The 18,446-nt window shown below is 38.8% G+C and overlaps 1 protein-coding gene across 3 annotated transcripts in view; it reads right to left on the bottom strand.

The window, feature by feature from the left end:
• The window catches only part of edc4 (enhancer of mRNA decapping 4), a 115,585-nt gene that overhangs the window by 96,216 nt on the left and 923 nt on the right, over positions 1-18,446 (bottom strand). For all 3 annotated transcript variants that reach the window (XM_043707095.2, XM_043707096.2, XM_087995951.1), the window contains exons 2-8: positions 9,270-9,426; positions 8,742-8,850; positions 4,464-4,563; positions 3,895-4,081; positions 2,684-2,828; positions 2,157-2,261; positions 489-598 (exon numbers count right to left, since the gene is read on the bottom strand). In XM_043707095.2, coding sequence (XP_043563030.1) covers positions 489-598; positions 2,157-2,261; positions 2,684-2,828; positions 3,895-4,081; positions 4,464-4,563; positions 8,742-8,850; positions 9,270-9,426 — 913 coding nt within the window. The remainder of the gene's footprint in view (positions 1-488; positions 599-2,156; positions 2,262-2,683; positions 2,829-3,894; positions 4,082-4,463; positions 4,564-8,741; positions 8,851-9,269; positions 9,427-18,446) is intronic.

Below are 18,446 nucleotides of genomic sequence, written 5' to 3'. Positions count from 1 at the left end.
AAAACCAAAACTCAAATACATTTTACTAAGATACAGACATAGCAAACAAATGAAGGCTGAGCATTCTTCAATAATGAAAATAAACAGATTATCAATATCAAGTAACTTTGAACAATGCTCTGCCTGTAATATTCCTCGGTAGCTGACGCATCATTTCACTCAATAGGATCAAAGGATTTTTCATGTGATAACTATGCTGACATATTTTTCTCAAATTTGATTGGCATTTTAAACTCCAAGAGGCACTAGAAATGTTAAAAACAAGTCAAAGAACATGATTTGCCACTATTAAACCTCAATCAATTTAAATCAATTAAATATGAACAAATGCATTTATTCAAACAGTAGACCTTTCTTTTTGTGTAACTTGGCCTTTAATTATTTAACAATGTGTTTTTTTTTAAAAAGCCAAAGTTATATTAGCTGAATCTTTTAAAAGAAAACATGATCAGCTATCACTATATTCAGCCAAAATTATACATCAGTACCTTGGTTGATCTTGCCCTTCTATGTAGATCTGCCAGAATTTTACATAACCATCATGGCTCGCAGTTGCAAGTACTGTTCCATCTGGAGATAACGCACCTTCACTGATCCGCTGAAACGAAACACTATTTAGAATTGTTTAACCAGATATTCATGACAATTTCCAAGTCTTAGTACAATATGGAAGCTCAAAGCCATTGACACAAATATTATTGTTAACGACACAAAGATAAGCAACATTGGGAGGATACAAACACATGATAAAAGACAGGACTAAGCTATTCAGTCCCTTGACCCTTTGCCATTTTATGGGATCATGGCTGATGTGACTGTGGCCTCTACATTCCAAACTATCCTCCATATCCTTTGACTCCCTTGTCAATTAAGAAACTATCAAACCCAGCCTTAAAAAAAAAGTCGAGAGTGTGGTGCTCGAAACACACAGATCAGGTAGCATCCGAGGAGCAGGAGAATCGACGTTTCGGGCATAAGCCCTTCATCAGGATAAAGGGCTTATTCCCGAAACATTGGTTTTCCTGCTCCTTCAATGCTGCCTGACCTGTTGTGCTTTTCCAGCAAGCACACTCTCCACTCTGATCTCCAGCATCTGCAGTCCTCACTTTCTCCTTAAAAAAGTTAAAGCCTTCATCACAAACAGTAGTAAAACTACATCAATTAGATTGTTAGATTTAAAATGTGAAATTGATAGACTTCTGATAACAAGAGATAGGTGAGTAGATGGAGCCCAATGCCAAATCTGCCACATCTCACAAAATAGAAGAGTATTAATGTCCCTACTTCAGTGCAACACAAAGACTGGACAATCAGACATTTGGGTCTGTTTCCTTGCTGTACATCTCTATGACTCTAAACGAAGAAATCATTCCATGAAAATTTATGTCTGTAAAATCAGAAACGTCTCAGCACTATAAAAGTATTATATACAAGTAAGTAGCCTTGTTACAAGGAAAAACAGTTCCAAGAGCAAACTGTCTGAGACTTACTTTATTGCACAATGATGTGCAATCTCTTGATCTGCACTATGAGTTTTTCCCTGAACATTTAAGTATAGGAATTACCTTATTTACTACAGTATGTCATTTTTAAAACTAATAACCTATTAATTATATTAATAACTTTATATTCGACGTATAGCAAACAAAATTCTGAATTTCACAGAAGAAAGATATTATAAACTCATTAAGATATACAACAGAGACCATTTGGCCTATTGTGCATTCCCTCAAGTAAAACTGTCCAACTAATCCGAGCTGCCTGCAATTTTTTCTCTCAAGAAAATATGCAATTCACTTAAACATTACTGTTGAATTTGCTTCCTCCAATCTTTCAAGCAGTGCATTCTAGTTCCAACTATTCAACACAATTCAGGAAATGTAATTTATGAAGCTTGGCAAACAAGGTTTGACATCTTTCAAAACAAAGTGTGATAATATATACAAATAAATACAATTAAAAAGTACTCCATTTAGTTGCACCAGCCTTTTCTTGCTTTTGTACGCAGACTTGCTACTACTGAGCATGTGACAAATGTGATTAGTCATAATTAAGTCAAGAGAAACTCACACCATGTAGTATAACAAAATTTAAACAAGCAACAGATAAAGCACAGGTTTAATTTAGGTTTTGACTTCATTTAAATCTATACTTACTGCTGTGTGACCTTTCACAATGATAAAGCCTTCTTTTATATCAGTTGCTTCAATGGGCCAAACACTATTACTGTTTCGTAGAATATCCAGATCCCAGACTTCAGCCTACATGAAGTTACAACCAGAAAACACAAAACCTCAAAGAAATTAAACTTAATTGACCAAGTCAAATAATAATAATTGAGTTCTCCCAACAGCTCAATGGTTAAATACATTATATGGCAAGACACGAAAACATTAATATTAAGATCACTCATGTGGGTCTCATCTATTTAGAGATCATTAAAACTTTCTTTCCTTAGTAAACCGTTAACAAATAACCCAAATCACTAAAAGGTAATACCAAACTGAAGCTGAGATAGCAGGTAATAAAGAATTGTTTTATCGTTTCACCTTGATTAACCAAAAGATTTATGCTCCAGATTCAAAACCATTAGTGTGCAGAGAGATTCTACAGTTTTTTTAGTTACAAAAGGTAACAGTAAAATCCTAATATTACTAATTTCAAAATATTCCATTCATCTTACCCTATCTTCATGTAAAACAGCAAGTGTTTGATTTCCTTCATCATTTTCATCATTTTCCTCAGGAATAAAAGGGCACCAGATAACCCTCCTGTTTGCATTTAAAGGTGTTCCCTCTGGTCTCTTGATGTGCACTATGAGTTTTTCCCTGAACATTTAAGTATAGGAATTGCCTTATTTACTACAGTATGTATGTCATTTTTAAAACTAATAACCTATTAATTATATTAATAACTTTATATTCGACATATAGAAAACAAAATTCTGAATTTCACAGAAGAAAGATATTATAAACTCATTAAGATATACAACAGAGACCATTTGGCCTATTGTGCATTCCCTCAAGTAAAACTGTCCAACTAATCCGAGCTGCCTGCAATTTTTTCTCTCAAGAAAATATGCAATTCACTTAAACATTTCTGTTGAATTTGCTTCCTCCAATCTTTCAAGCAGTGCATTCTAGAATTTAAGACACTCCATAAATTACTTTCTCAAGTTACCTAGATGCTTGATCAATAACTGTGCCTTCTGTTTACCATTGTTTTCCTCACAGTTCACATGAACCATGACAGGACAGAAGGAGGGCACATGGATATGAGCCAGGATAGAAAAGATCACCCCAAGAAAGACTAACTGGCAGAGAAAACTAGAAATCAGAGGATAGAGAGCGAGAAGCTTGAAGATCAAAAAGTCAAAGCTCCAAGAATTGCATTCTACCTGACCACAAGTGCATAGGTTGCACAAGTCTTTAAACCATCGCCTGAGTTTGTTGCTATGGTTTCGATAATAAGCTTGCTGTGATTTTATTTCATTAGTCTCATAACTGAATATTTGATGGACCTTCTCAAACACCTTGTTAAAATCCATCTGGACGACATCACATTTACCAAACTCCATTAATACTCTCCATCACCTTAAGAGAAACAAATCCAAGCTGTCTTTCACTAATCTGCGCTATTCTTAATAATTATTATTGTTCAGGTATCTATCCTCAAATAGAACAATTCAACCACATCTTCATGCATTTGATCAAAACTTCATGAGTATGCACAATATCGAAGCTTCCTCGCAGTCACAGAATCCTTCTCCCAAACTTATCTGCAATTTATTACTTAAGTAACTTCACAAGATAGTAATAATAATGAACCTTAGAATAACATATGGCAGATATATCTGTATTTTAATCAAGACTTTCATTGTCTACAAAAGGATACTGTATTTTCCCATTTTCTTCATTTAGTTGCCAGACAAATAGGTTGCCTGCTTCATCAACGCATGCCAGTTGATTGGAATTGAGATGTGCAAAACCCAAATCAGCAACTCCCTCGGTAAATCCTTTCAGCAAAGTTCGTTCAGCCATTCCAACACTCAATACTCGTACCATGCCAACACCATTAGCCCCTGGGCAGAGGAAAATAATGTTTAGTTTCCATGTAAATGTATAAACCAAAGTTGTCAAACCATATACCATCTATGAACGTCTTTAAAAATTAACTTTGCACAGTCCTAAAATTTAAAAGTTATTCAATGCATATATTACTTTAAATGCATGTATAACTAAAATTATACATAGATTCAAAAATATTAACTTTAGGATCTTTCCAAGATGTCTCATTGTTACTCTAATATTTAAATATTCAATAATTGTTAAAAACTGCAGCATGGGGTACCAACGGAACACTTGATCACACACTCCCAAATATTCCAACTAAAATACAGAGCTTATGACATGCAATTTCAGAAATTGTGCATTGTTCATTTGCTATATATAAATCATTCTCACCTCTGATGACATATGCCAGGTACTGATTTGACACTGCTATGAGGTTGCCATAGTAATATTTCTGCTCCCATTCATACTTTGCCACAGGTTGTATTTTTACCTAAAACATAGAACACTGGTTTGTCAGTCTGTTACAATAATCTTCCAAACTTAATTCTGTTTGATCTCAACTTGCCAGCCTTCCAACATTTCTTGCCCTGTTTTCACCCATCACCACAAAACTCATTACTCTTCTATCTCTTCAGTCATCAATCTAACAAATACGATGCCCTTCAACAAAACCTTAGGCTAAAAATATACGGACTTGATTAAGTTGATCTTATAATAGGAAAAGTAGTTCATTCACAGTCATGCAACATATTACAATTTGACCAAATGTTTGTTTTTCATCAATAATTTAAAGGAGATGAAATGTAAACTTAAAAATAATGTACAGGTTCTCCTATAACATGCATTTTATAAACTCTTGTTGGCTATAATATGATTTGTGAATTGCAGACTTCTTTTTTTATAAAGTGAACTCCTGTTTGCTGTTACGCAATTCTATTCCCCATATTATCAGCTGGCTGTAATCTATTCTGCTCATGCATCTATTGCAACAGGTTGGTGTCCATATGTCTGTATGCTTTGCTTCTATCTGCAACTAAGATACAGGAAGCGAACAATGGAATATTTTGCTGGAACGCTTACTGGGATCATGCATAGAGTTGTGGGTTGGGGGGGGGGGGGGGGGGGGGGGGGGGGTCTGGAGAACGGGAACAGAAAGAAACAGAGAGAGACAGGAGCGAAAGAAAGTACAAATACAGCAATGTCTGGTAAATGCTGCAGAGTAAGCAGGGCCTTTTGTTAAGCAGAGGCTCAGTTGCTTGCTATCTGAGGCGGCACCGTGGCTCAGTGGTTAGCATTGTTGCCTCACAGTGCCAGGGACCTGGGTTTGATTCCTGCCTCGGGCAACTGTGTGGAGTTTGCACATTTCACCCACCCCCCCATGTCTGCGTGGGTTTCCTCTGGGTGCTCCTCTTTCCTCCCACAATTCAAAGATGTGCAGGTCAGGTGAATTGGCCATGCTAAATTGCGTTTAGATTAGATTAGCTTCCCTACAGCGTGGAAACAGGCCCTTCGGCCCAACTAGTCCACACGAACCCTCCGAAGAATAACCCACCCAGACCCATTCCCCCTAAATAATGCACCTAACTCTATGGGCAATTTAGCATGACCAATTTAACATAACCTGCACATCTTTGGACTGTGGAACCGGAACACCCGGAGGAAACCCACACAGACATGGGGTTAGGGGTAATTTGTCAGGGGTAATTATAGGGTAGGAGAATGGGTCTGGGTAGGTTACTCTTTGGAGGGTCGGCCAAATAACCCGTTTCCATACTGCAGGGAATCTAATCTAATCTAACTTTACAAGAGACTGTGTGTGTTGGTGGGGGGGGGTGTGGGTGGGGGGGTGTGGGTGGGGGGGTGTGGGGAAGAGAGAAGGGGGTGAGGTGAAACACGGACAGACCATTAGTGACCCTCATCTCTCCCCACCCATTCCCAAGTTATGCCTGATCCAAGTTCATCCAGTCACCTTTTGAAAGGTATGGGAAAGATCTGAGAGGTTCATTCCCTCTGAAACCAAGACCTATCAAAACCTCTAGCCATTCAGAACAACCCAGCACTTTATCCACCCCCTCAAAAAAGATTTTATTCATACCAAAAGAAACTTGCAAAAGTTTCACAATGTTTAACGGGAGGCAGCCGGGTTCTGGATAAACTCCACTCCATGAAGAACCAGTATTGTAACACTACATTGGGAAATTTTGCTTGTAACAGCTTGGCATTTCTGTAACTGACCAGAAATGAACAGGTTCGCTAAACTGGAGTCCCTAACCCTGTTTTTCCCAAAGGCCTCATCACTTCTATTGCGCAATTTTCTACCATACAATGTTGCACAGGAATACAACTACTGCATTTTCGAACTACCTGCAATTCAAATGTTGGTTTAGGTACTCTATTCGCATGAGCACTTCCCCTAAAATTCAGATCAAAAATAAAGGCACTAATTAAACAAGATTGTGCAAATAAAAAAAAGATTTTACTAAATAAGAGATCCCAATCAATTTCCACAGCAAAATGCCTTTGAATTCAATCACAACTTCTTCCAATTTCATTGTAATGCTTAAATGAATACTTTCCTAAATCAGACCCTCCAGTTTAAGTTGCAGCATGAGCAGGGTAATTCACACTCAGTGATGCTCACAGTGGAATCGCAATTAACATTGGCATGCAATTAAATAAAGCACTAACTCTCAATCTCTGCAGATGTATCAAATTGTGATCAGACATCAAGATTTTAATGTTTGACTTCAATTTGTTTTTAACCAACACATTGTTATTACTTGCTTTCAAACTACATAGAATAATAAAAAGATTGAATTCAATCAAGAGTGCTAAATTGAGGTAAAATTAATATTTCTTTATTGGATGATTGCATTGAAGTTACTAAAATTCAAACATTACACGGATCTGATTGTTTGAGACCCGTATTGATGGCAAACAATATAATTTGTCAAAAAAAACGTTTTATTCCAGTATTCTAATCTCAAATCATCATATTATAATCGCATATAAATGATATTTGAGCCTCAAAGAAAATCTTTCCAGAGTCATAATCATAGAGGTCTACAGCATGGAAAAACACCCTTCCACTCAACTTGCCCATACTGTCCAGTATTCACAATTAAATTAGTCCCACTTGCCTGTGTTTGGTCCATATCTCTCCATATCTATCCCATCTATGAACCTGTCTGAATGTTCTGAAATGACGAAACTGTGCTTGCTTCTACAACTACTTCTGGCAGCCTATTCCAAACAAATATATGGCACTTCGGAATGTGAATCATGCACTTGTACATAATGGAGCCTTGGCAATGATCAAAGGACTATCCTGCCATTCACCACACTGCATAAAATGCCTTCTCCATTCCATGCATGCTCAAGGAAGTCCCCAATTGAACAGCCATTCATGACACTGAAAAGATTGATCCATTAGGGTAGCAAATGGAGGAAGAAAAATTCATGATCCAAGCAGCAATCCAGATCAACAGTCATTGTTGATGTCTTAAAGCACAATTATGGTCAGGCCTCATACCTTGCATATCCTAGACTTATTCCACTCACCACATATTCCTTCAATGGCTTACTGAGGTACACACCCAAACATTGAACAATGAACGTTTGATCCCTTATACATCTGCAGTTTGGATATTATTCTTCACAGCTGCCTCTTGACCTCATTGGTAATATAGGATCTGAACACATCCCATACTTATGCAACCATCGTTTGCAGGGTCCACAAGAGTACCTCTTCTACACATTATCAATTCCACAACTTCACTTCATCCATCCAGCAGCTGTCACAGACTAGTACAGAAGTTCCTCGAGAACTCTATTTTTAAATTTTTTTTTTATATCAAATGTCTTAAACGTTCTGCCTCCTGCCATATCTTGTTATGTCTAGCGGTTTTCACAAGAAATATTTTTAACCTTTCCACTCCACACCCTAGTAGTTGGGCATTTAATCCGTATGGCCGATACGGGTTAACAGGTATGTGTTATTTTGTCACTGTGTGCATGAAGAATTACCAAATTTTAGCATTAAGGCTTACTGATCTTGGTCTTTCATTGCAAAACTAGACTCTATACTAATAAACCACTGCTCTAAAGTCCTTGCTGGATTCAGGGTTTGGTTTGACCCATTTAAATGCAAACATATCTATTGCATTTGCGGTCATGAAACCATTCTGACGATTTAAGGACCCATGACGATACATGTTTCTCAAAATCAGACCAGTGGCTGGTTCTTGTTCTCTTGGTGCACTTGGTCTTGACATCTTTTAGAGAGGATTGCTTCATCCAGTCCTGCACCAGTTTCTCACCAACACCAAATTCCCCCATCGCAGCAATTATTTGAGGAGGGAGCAAAAGTTAACTTGGAAGCAATTTCATACTTCAATCTTTTTGCTGGAGGACTCATTGCTGATTGTCATTCCTCATGCATGGTTTGCTCCGAATGAGCACATCTTAAAACTCATATAGATCATCTTGGTGTTGTTGCCTGCATGTTCCCATGCATCAGCTTCGAGGTCAAGTAAAAATGCTTTTCTGAGGTGAAAAACTGAGATCAACTCCAAATGCAAACATACAATTTTGTAACAGCAAACAGACATTAACATAAGTATATGCCTAATTAATATATTTAATTAGAAATTTTTAGTACATTGTTACCTTGTTGCTACCCCTGGCCTTATTACTGATGCTCGAATCATTGCTTGCCACAATTTCCACTTCTTTGGCAGTTATAACACAATTTGAACTGTCATCACCTGTAAGGTAACTAGAGAAAGACAATCAAAATACCAGTATCCTTTAAAAAAGATTACATTGCTCATTGGCGCGGAACACTGAATTATACATTAAGAAAATCCTCCACAAATTGGCAGAATTTCCATTGGGATTTGAGATTGGCTATCTCACATTAATGATGGCAGATCACAGAAAGGGCAATATCTTTCCTGAATAGGAAGTGGCAAAGTACTGGAATCCAAATATGCATTTGTATACCTGAGAAGTCACCATTAAAAGGTCAAATAAAGGTCTTTACTTCATCCCATTTGTAGAGTTTTGTCTCTCACTTTCTGGGGCAAGGGCAAAAGATGCAGTTAGGAACAAAGTGAGTTAATTTAGAAGATACTTCTTCCAAACAGAAAATCACACATTTAACAACTTTGCTTCAAAAAGTAGTACAACTCATACATTTCCTGATTTTGCTGTAGGTTCAGCTTGTCCAAATTCGCACTGTTTGATTCTCTGAGAATGGGCCCATCTCCAGCTGCAATTGGATCTGGAACCAGCAAACCATTCAATTCTCCATTGTACGATGCAGATTTCTTCTGCTTATCAATTGTTGACTCTATAACAGAACGGATTACATTAAATGATCAAAACTCTGTTTCACAACGCAAGGAAAGCTGCAGTTTCTTAAAACTGGCAACTCTGCCTTGAATTAAGATGGTTATAGTTACAGCATGGAACTAAATATGAATTTATTAACAGTTTTGAAAATGCATTTTATTAGTACAAATTATAAAAGTGTAGCTATGACAACATAATTACACTCTGTCAAATAACACATGGCAAGAACAAAACTCAGTTATACAGTGTACAGCATGGAAAGAGACAGTTCAGTCCATGTTGACCAGATATCCTAAATTAATCTAGTTCCATTTGCCAGCATTTGGCTCATATCCCTCTAAACCCTTCCTATTCATATACGTATCCAGATGCCTTTTAAATGTTGTAATTATACCAGCGCCCACCACTTCCTCTGACAGCTCAAGCCACACACGCACCACTCTCTGCATGAAAACTTTGTCCCTTAGATCCCTTTTAAATCTTTTCCCTCTCATCTTAAACCTATGTGCTCTAAAAGACCTTGGTAAATCACCCTATCCTCATGACATTATAAACTTCAAGAAGGTTAGCCTCCAATGCTCCAGGGAAAATACCCCTAGCTTATTCAGCCTCTCCCTATTGCTCAAATGCTCCAACCCTGGCAACATCTTTGTAAATCTTTTCTGAAAATTGTGGCTCATTTAGGGCTAAACAATGTTCAACAAACAATCCAACAACACAAATAATTTCAGTGTGTCAAGTTGGATAGGGGAAGAGGAACAAGTGAATTTCATGAATATACATATGGAAGGAGACAATGTTAACAAGGAGAAGCATGTACATCGCAAAGAATAAATAGCAAGATAACTCCAGAAGAGACTCCTAGAAGAACAGCACAGAGAGGAGAGAGATGTCATTACTCGAAGTAAGCTCTGAATTACAAAGCATGTAAGAGTCAATCCAAACAGGATAATTTCACTTGGCATGAAAACAAGAGGAGCATTGCAGGACAGTGCTACAAGTCAGTCAAGTGAAAAGCAGCTGACAGGTCAAAGACTAGGGGGATAATGCATCAGTCATGAGATATCATTTATTGTAACTGCCCTAGTCCAATGATAGGGATAGAAAGAAATATTCATTAGACACTGGAAACATGAAAAAGATTTCCGAGAGGGAAAGGCGATTACAGATAAAAGCACCAACTTGCAAAGCATGCTTCTTGAAATTCTTGCAATGCTTCTTTGAGAACAAGATGCCAGTTTTAGGGAGATATACAATAACTGAGGAAAATGAACTACTGACAATGCTAGCAACAAGAGGAAGGAAGAGTTGTCAACAGCTAAATGGGAATAATAGTATTTAAGACATCGGTCAGAAAGGAACTGCGGCAGCAGGTAATGACAGCTAGATGGAACATGGAGAATTGGCAAAACAATATGAAGAGTTAGAACTGGTACAGGAGATGGTTACAAGGAGACAGAAAAGATCATGGGATAACCACCAAATTAATCTTGAAGAAAAAGAATTCTGTAAGCTATTTAAAATGATATAAAAGGGGTAGGTGGTGAACAGAGGTATAGACTTCAGAAACAATTTGTTTTTGAGTACAGCCTGAAATAATTTAGTTTGATCCTTGAGCAGAATCATTTAGGTTTTATAACATCCTGCACCTTGCTTAAGCTACTCCATCTGGTCACATACATCAAATCCATCTGTCTATATCTAATATGCTTCTTATTTGAGCACATCAAATTTCTTATACTTGTTCTCATCCCTGCTTTTAAGTTCTTGTTGTTACTATTCTCAAATTGGATTGATTTCTTCAGATAGTCTGAACGGTTCTGCTCTTCTGTCACAAAACCCCCCATATATGAGCTAAATATGTTCAAGTCAGTAGCTTTTTAATTTGAGGTTGCAGATAGGAGCCAAAGCCAGGTGAACAGCTATCAAAAAGTTCGAGAAGTTCTGGCAAGTCGAAGGACTCAGTAAGAGCTAAGAATGCTGTTTAGAAGATCAAAATTTGCTGAGGCAAGCACTTTCCAGGGACCGGAAGAAGAGGAAAGACCAAGTCGTGACCAGAAATGACCTCAACAATAATTAAAATTGATACAAAACAAAGATTAATATTCCTCAAAATTATACCACAGGTCCAAAGGTTACACTATGAGAAATAATTACATAAACTAGGCTTGTTTACCTAGAGATATGTAAGATTCATGGATGATTTGATAGAAATAGAAAGTTCTATTTAGGAATTTTTAGAATTAGAGAAGGGAAACATTTTTCATAATGAGTCTCTTGGACAAGGGGACATAACCTTAAAAATCAGTAATGGGCCATTCAAAGGACTCTAGAAATGTAGAAAACCTGACCAAAAAAAAGGTGGTAGCTCAATTAAAAATCTAAGATCAACAGCTTCTTCTTCACTGCGAGAAATAAATAACTTTTATTCATTCATGACGTATGGGTGTTGCTGGTTTGGTTAGCATTTATTGCCTTTCCCTACTTGCCCAAGTGGTGAGTCGCCTGTTTGGAACTGAAGTCCAAGGGTGCAGTGACTTCCTGAGCTGGGAACAAGGGAGGTCCCGGATGTTGACCAGCAACAGTAAAGGAATTGCAACATACTTCCAAGTCAGCATGGTGTTTGGTTTGGACAGGAACTTGAAGATTGCGGTTTTCCTTGGTATCGCCTGCCCTTATTCTTCTAAGTAATGTGTTTGGAAGGTGCTATCAAAGGAGCTTTGGTGAGTTACTATAGTGCATCTTGAGCAGGTGGCACACTCTGCTGCCACTGTGAGTTGGTTGCGAAGAGAATAAATGGGGCTGCTCAAGCAGACTGCTTTGTCCTAGATAGTACCTACCTTCTTGATATGTCACAAAGTGGGGTTGATGCAATTCAGACATAAATTTGCCATGACACCAATGAACGATAGGACAGGCTAGGAGGCTGTATTACCTATTCCTGTTGTTTTTTTAACTTCCTGTTAAATGAGCAAATGCAGAAGGGGAGAAAAGTCTAGTCACGCCAGGTGAGGGGAGATGACATCACCAAGGTGAGTACTGATTAGCCGAGAATCAACATGATGCGTGCTCTGTCGGTAGACATGAAAGAAGAAATCTGAACGAGGATGATGTTTTCACACGAGGACAAAGTGTTAGAACAGCAGAGTTGAACATTACAAATGCAGAGTAGATCATATGACGGGAGAGCTTTTATACGGAAAGGGTTATAACGTGCAAGCCAAATTTCCAGCCAACTCAGGATATCAGTAGTCTAACATATTGGACAGGACTGACCACATTTGCAACATTTTGGAAGTAATGCTGCCACAGTGAGTAGACTGTTTGGCCATGTAAAGAGATCCGATAGGTTATAATCCTAGCTTCTTAATGGGACCATCTGGATCCAGAATTTTCCCCTAATCATCTCACAATTTAAGATTTAGAAAGCTAAATGTAAACGACGTTGAATGAGTCTGAAGATCTGGAGTAATTCTTCCCTATGGACAGGAACAAATTCATTATTACCATTATACAAAAAAAACAAGTTTCAGACAGGTTATAACATCCCATATATTGCAAGAGTCCAGGGATCTCTCTTCAATACAATAACTCCCCATCAAAGAGACAACAGGATTCACAAATTAGAAAGAGAGAAGATTTAGACATAACATAAACCCTAAATTATATAGAAATTAATTCAAGAACTGAGCATTCAATTCACATTGGTAAGACAGGTCAATTGCATTAATAATTCTAGGAAAAAATAGAAAATAAGGATGTATTTCTACAAAGAATTAAGTTATTGAATCCAAATAGTGCCATACTTACGTTAGATATCCAATTATTTAAAAAAAATTTACTGCATTATACGAAGGATGTCACCACATTATAGGAAGGATGTAAAAGCTTTGGAAAGGATTCAGAGGAGATTTATCAGGATGTTGCCTGATATGGAAGGAAGAACTTACAAGGAAAGGCTGAGGGAACTGAGGCTGTTTTCATTGGAGAGAAGAAGGTTGACAGGTAGCTTAATCAAGACGTATAAAATAATCAGAGGGTTAAGATAGAGAGGACAGTGAGAGCCTTTTTCTCTGATGGTGAAGGCCAAGACGAGGGGACATAGATTGAAATTACGGGGTGGTAGATTTAGGACAGATGTCAGGGGTAGTTTCTCAGAGGGTAGTAGGGGCATTGAATAGTCTGCCTGCAACAGTACTAAACTCGCCAATGTCAGGACATTTAAATGGGCATTAGACATATATAATGATGTAATGGTGTAGGTTAGATGGGCATCAAATTAATTTCATAGGTCGACGCATAAGAGGGCCGAGTAGTAAAGTAACATAACTGATTATTACCAAGTGAGGTTCTTCTCCCTCAGATTTCTAAGAAAATTGTTATAGTTGTAAAATGAGGGGCTTGTGGTGTCACTTTTCAATATTAATTTGTGTTGAGATTAAAGAATTATTTCTAACACCTTGAGATTGGTTAGTTATACAGTCAGAAGTGCACAGGACGGAAACAGACTCTTCAGTCCAACTCGTCCATGCCGACCAAATATCCCGACCCAATCTAGTCCCATTTGCCAGCACCTTGCCCATATCCCTCTGAACCCTTCCTATTCATAAACCCATCCAGGTGTCTTTTAAATGTTGCAATTGTACCAGCCTCCTCCACTTCCTCTGGCAGCTCATTCCATACATTCACCATCCTCTACGTGAAGAGGTTGCCCCTTACAACCCTTTTATATCATTCCCCTCTCACCCTAAACCTATGCCCTCTCATTCTGGACTCCCCCACCCCAGGGAAAAGACTTTGTCTGTTTATCCTATCCATGCACCTCATGATTTTATAAATCTCTATGAGGTCACCTCTCAGCCTTCAATGCTCCAGGGAAAATAGCCCCAGCCTGTTCAGCCTCTCCCCATAGCTCAAATCCTCCAACCCTAGCAACATCCTTGTAAATCTTTTCTGAATCCTTTCAAGTTTCACAACATCGTTCCAATAGGAGGGACACCAGAACTGCACGCAATATTCCAACAGTGGCGTAACCAACATCCTGTGCAGCCACAACATGACCTCCCAACTCCTGTACTCAATGCTCTGACCAATAAAGGAAAGCATACCAAACGGCTTCTTCATGATCCTATCTACCTGCGACTCCACTTTCAAGGAGCTATGAATCTGCTGTCACAGGTCTCTTTGCTCAGCGACACTCCCTAGGACCTTACCATTAAGTGTATAAGTCCTGCTAGGATTTGCTTTCCCAAAATGCCGCACCTCGCATTTATCTAAATTAAACTCCATCTGCTAGTCCTCAGTCCATTGGCCCATCTGATCAAGATCCTGTTGCAATCTGAGGTAACCTTCTTCGCTGGCCACTACCCTCCCAATTTTGGTGTCATCTGCAAACTTACTAACTATAGCACCTAAGTTCATATCCAAATCATAGAATACACAGAAAAATACAGCACAGTACAGGCCCTTTGGCCCTCGATGTTGCGCCGATCCAAGCCCACCTAACTTACACTAGCCCACTATCCTCCAATTGCCTATCCAATGCCCGGTTAAATACCCATAAAGAGGGAGAGTCCACCACTGCTACTGGCAGGGCATTCCATGAACTCACGACTCGCTGAGTAAAGAATCTACCCCTAACATCTGTCCTATACCTACCACCCCTTAATTTAAAGCTATGCCTCCTCGTAATAGCTGACTCCATACGTGGAAAAAGGTTCTCATGGTCAACCCTATCTAAACCCCTAATCATCTTGTACACCTCTATTAAGTCATCCCTAAACCTTCTTTTCTCCAATGAAAACAGCCCCAAATGCCTCAGCCTTTCCTCATACGATCTTCCTATCATACCAGGCAACATCCTGGTAAACCTTCTCTGCACCCGTTCCAGTGCCTCCATATCCTTCCTATAGTATGGCGAACAAAACTGCACACAATACTCCAGTTGCGGCCGCACCAGAGTCTTATACAACTGCAACATGACCTCAGGGCTCCAGAACTCAATTCCTCTACCAATAAAAGCCAGTACGCCATATGCCTTCTTCACCGCACTATTTACCGCAACTTTCACCCAGGTAAATCGTTCATATAAAATGATCAAAAGTAATGGATCCAGCACCGATCCTTGTAGCACTCCACTGATCACAGGCCTCCGGGCTGAAAAACAACCCTCTGTCATCCCGTTCCCCCTTAATCGAAGCAAAATGCTCAGAGACACAGTATAGCTTTACCTCCTTCATCTTTGTTCCGTGTCATGGAGGGAGAGAGAACGGTCACCCATGTGCACAGGGATATGAGTTCTCGGTCTTCTCTGGAATAGCAATTTCTTAATGGATTATATAGCCATTTTACAGGGATGAGCACCAAGATAAGGCAACAAATATTTTGATTAGGTGACCGTTACAATCAGCGAGCGTCAATAGTAAAGATTAAGCCATCTGCTGTTACACAATGAATAACTGGCTGCACATAATGAATACTTTTCACCTTGTTAAACTGACCTCACACACTGAATGCTTCAAATATTAAGTGGCTCTACATAATGACTGCTTTTCCACTTTGTTCACCATTACCCTTGCCTCCAGCACCCCACTGTTAACAGCCCCTATCTTATCTGAACTCAGTAAGTTCTTATCTGAACTCAGTCATGCTCAGCTGAACCTCCTGTTTCACAAAACTCAGAACGTTAACTCTTTCCCTGCCTGCTTATACCCTATACACATTCTCACCTCCACCACCACCCTGTCTTCTACCTTTGAGCCAATTCTGTATCCAAATGGCTAGCTCTCCTTCTATTCCATGAGATCTAACCTTGCTAACCAGCCTCCCATGGGGAACCTTGTCAAATGCCTTACTGAAGTCCATATAGATTAAATCTACTGCTCTGCCCTCATCCATCCTCTTTGTTACTTCTTCAAAAAACTCAATCAAGTTTGTGAGACATGATTTCCCATGCACAAAGCCATGTTGACTATCCCTAATCAGTCCTTGCCTTTCCAAATATGTGTAAATCCTGTTCCTCAGGATTCCCTCCAACAACGTGCCCACCAGCAACATCAGGCTCACCAGTTTATACTTCTCTGGCTTGTCCTTACCACCTTTCTTAAATAAAAGCCAACCTCCAGTCTTCTGGCGCCTCACCTGTGACTATCGATGATACAAATATCTCAGCAAGGTGCCCAATAAAATTAGTTTACCACAGCATAAAAACAATATCAAATATTAGACCATGGTAGCTTTCTTAACTGTTATAAAAACTATTTCATCAATATTTTATCCTGTGCTAAGCTTCGTGACGTTAGCAGTGAAATCACCCCGTTATAAGTTCGTCCTATCATTTTACAATGAGGTAATCTTTTCATCCACATTTCAGAGATTAAACTTATCCAGAAAATTGACTTGTTAAAATAAGTATTTAGCTTTCTGATTTTAACCTCCTGTCTAGATTCCTTTAGAAATGCTTTGGGAAATTCAGTCCTTGATTGTGGAATGTCAGCCAAAAAGGTGCATTCATTAATTTGGTCAATGTTCTGGGAAAGGTGGTGACTTAAAGAATCCTTACAGTATGGAAGCTGGTCATTTGGTCCATCAAGTCCACAATGACCCACCAAAGAGCTTCCCACCCTGATCCCCCCCTACTCAATCTGTGTAATTCTGCATTTCTCCTGGCTAAGCCATCTAACCTACAGATCCATGGACACTATGGGCAATTAAGAATGGTCAATCTACTTCATCCACACATCTTTGCACTGTGGAGGAAACTGGAGTACTTGGAGGACAGCCATGCAGACACAGTGATGAACAAATTCCACACAGTCAGTTACAACAGGGTGGAATCAAACCCAGATTCCTAGCGCTGCGAGGCAGCAATGCTAACCACTGAGCTATTGTGGCATGATGGCAGGGGTTCAGAACAGTCGTTACACTCAGGAAGGACTGAAGTCACAAATGTTGGCAGCACATGTTGTTGGGGGATGGCCAGAGACTCCAAAATGAAAAATTTTGTTCAGATACAACCAAAATAAAAAAAAGTAGTCACTGTTATAGTGCAGAAAACACAACAGCCAGTGTGTGCTCAGCAAAATGCGATTAACAGTAATGTGATATCAACAAGATAATCCAGTTACACTAGAGACAGCAATATTTTAAACTAACAATATTTTCACCCACCCGAATGCATGGACTGATGCAGAATGAAACATAGTACAATAACAGACACAACAGCCTATCTTATTCCATTCTTATCAGGAAAGGGGCAGATAGGTTAGAAATCCAAGCCCTAGTTTTACCTTCAATGCATTTGGAAGTGGACTCATGCACATGGTTAATCTAAAAGTATAAACAAATGCTTCACGTAGAACAGTTAGAATGGTGCTCCATTAAATCTGCAGCTTCCTGACAAATCTCAAAATTTGAATAGAATTTGACAACACTTCAGGATTAGAGAGGTTCATATATTTGACCATGCTATCAATACCAGACTGGCTGGCATGCAAGCTCCAGTTTTTGAAATAAATTGCGAACTGAAGGTTTATTCTCCACTCTCCAGAAAGCAGAGATATGTACCACAACCACATGCATACCTTTATGGTTAGGTATGCTCAGTAGTCTTGATGTGGAGGTGCCGGTGTTGGACTAGGGTGGGCAAAGTTAAAAATCACACTACACCAGTTTATAGTTCAACAGGTTTATTTGGAAGTATAAGCTTTCGGCGTGCTGCTCCTTTGTCAGGTAGCTCATGAAGTAGGATCATTGGGCACAATTTATAGCTAAAGATCAGTGTCATGTAATTAAAATGATATATTGAACACACCTCAATTGCTGTTGAGTCTTTCATCTTTTAGAATGGGTTGTAGCTTTCGATTCATTAATATGTAAACCCCAGAACTTCTTGCAAGTCACATTCCCAAGATAACTCAAGGTTTTATTTTTTTAAAAAGTGACATCTCAGTTCTGACCATTCATTAAAGATTTGAGGTTAGAGTCTGTATATATTTCAATCTTGAGTCAGAGTGCTTC

Source organism: Chiloscyllium plagiosum, unplaced genomic scaffold (assembly GCF_037043375.1).
Source record: "Chiloscyllium plagiosum isolate Xiang-an unplaced genomic scaffold, Cpla_swu_hap1 HiC_scaffold_17, whole genome shotgun sequence".
Taxonomy (NCBI): Eukaryota; Metazoa; Chordata; class Chondrichthyes; order Orectolobiformes; family Hemiscylliidae; genus Chiloscyllium; species Chiloscyllium plagiosum.
This window is presented reverse-complemented; position numbering and strand designations above follow the sequence as displayed.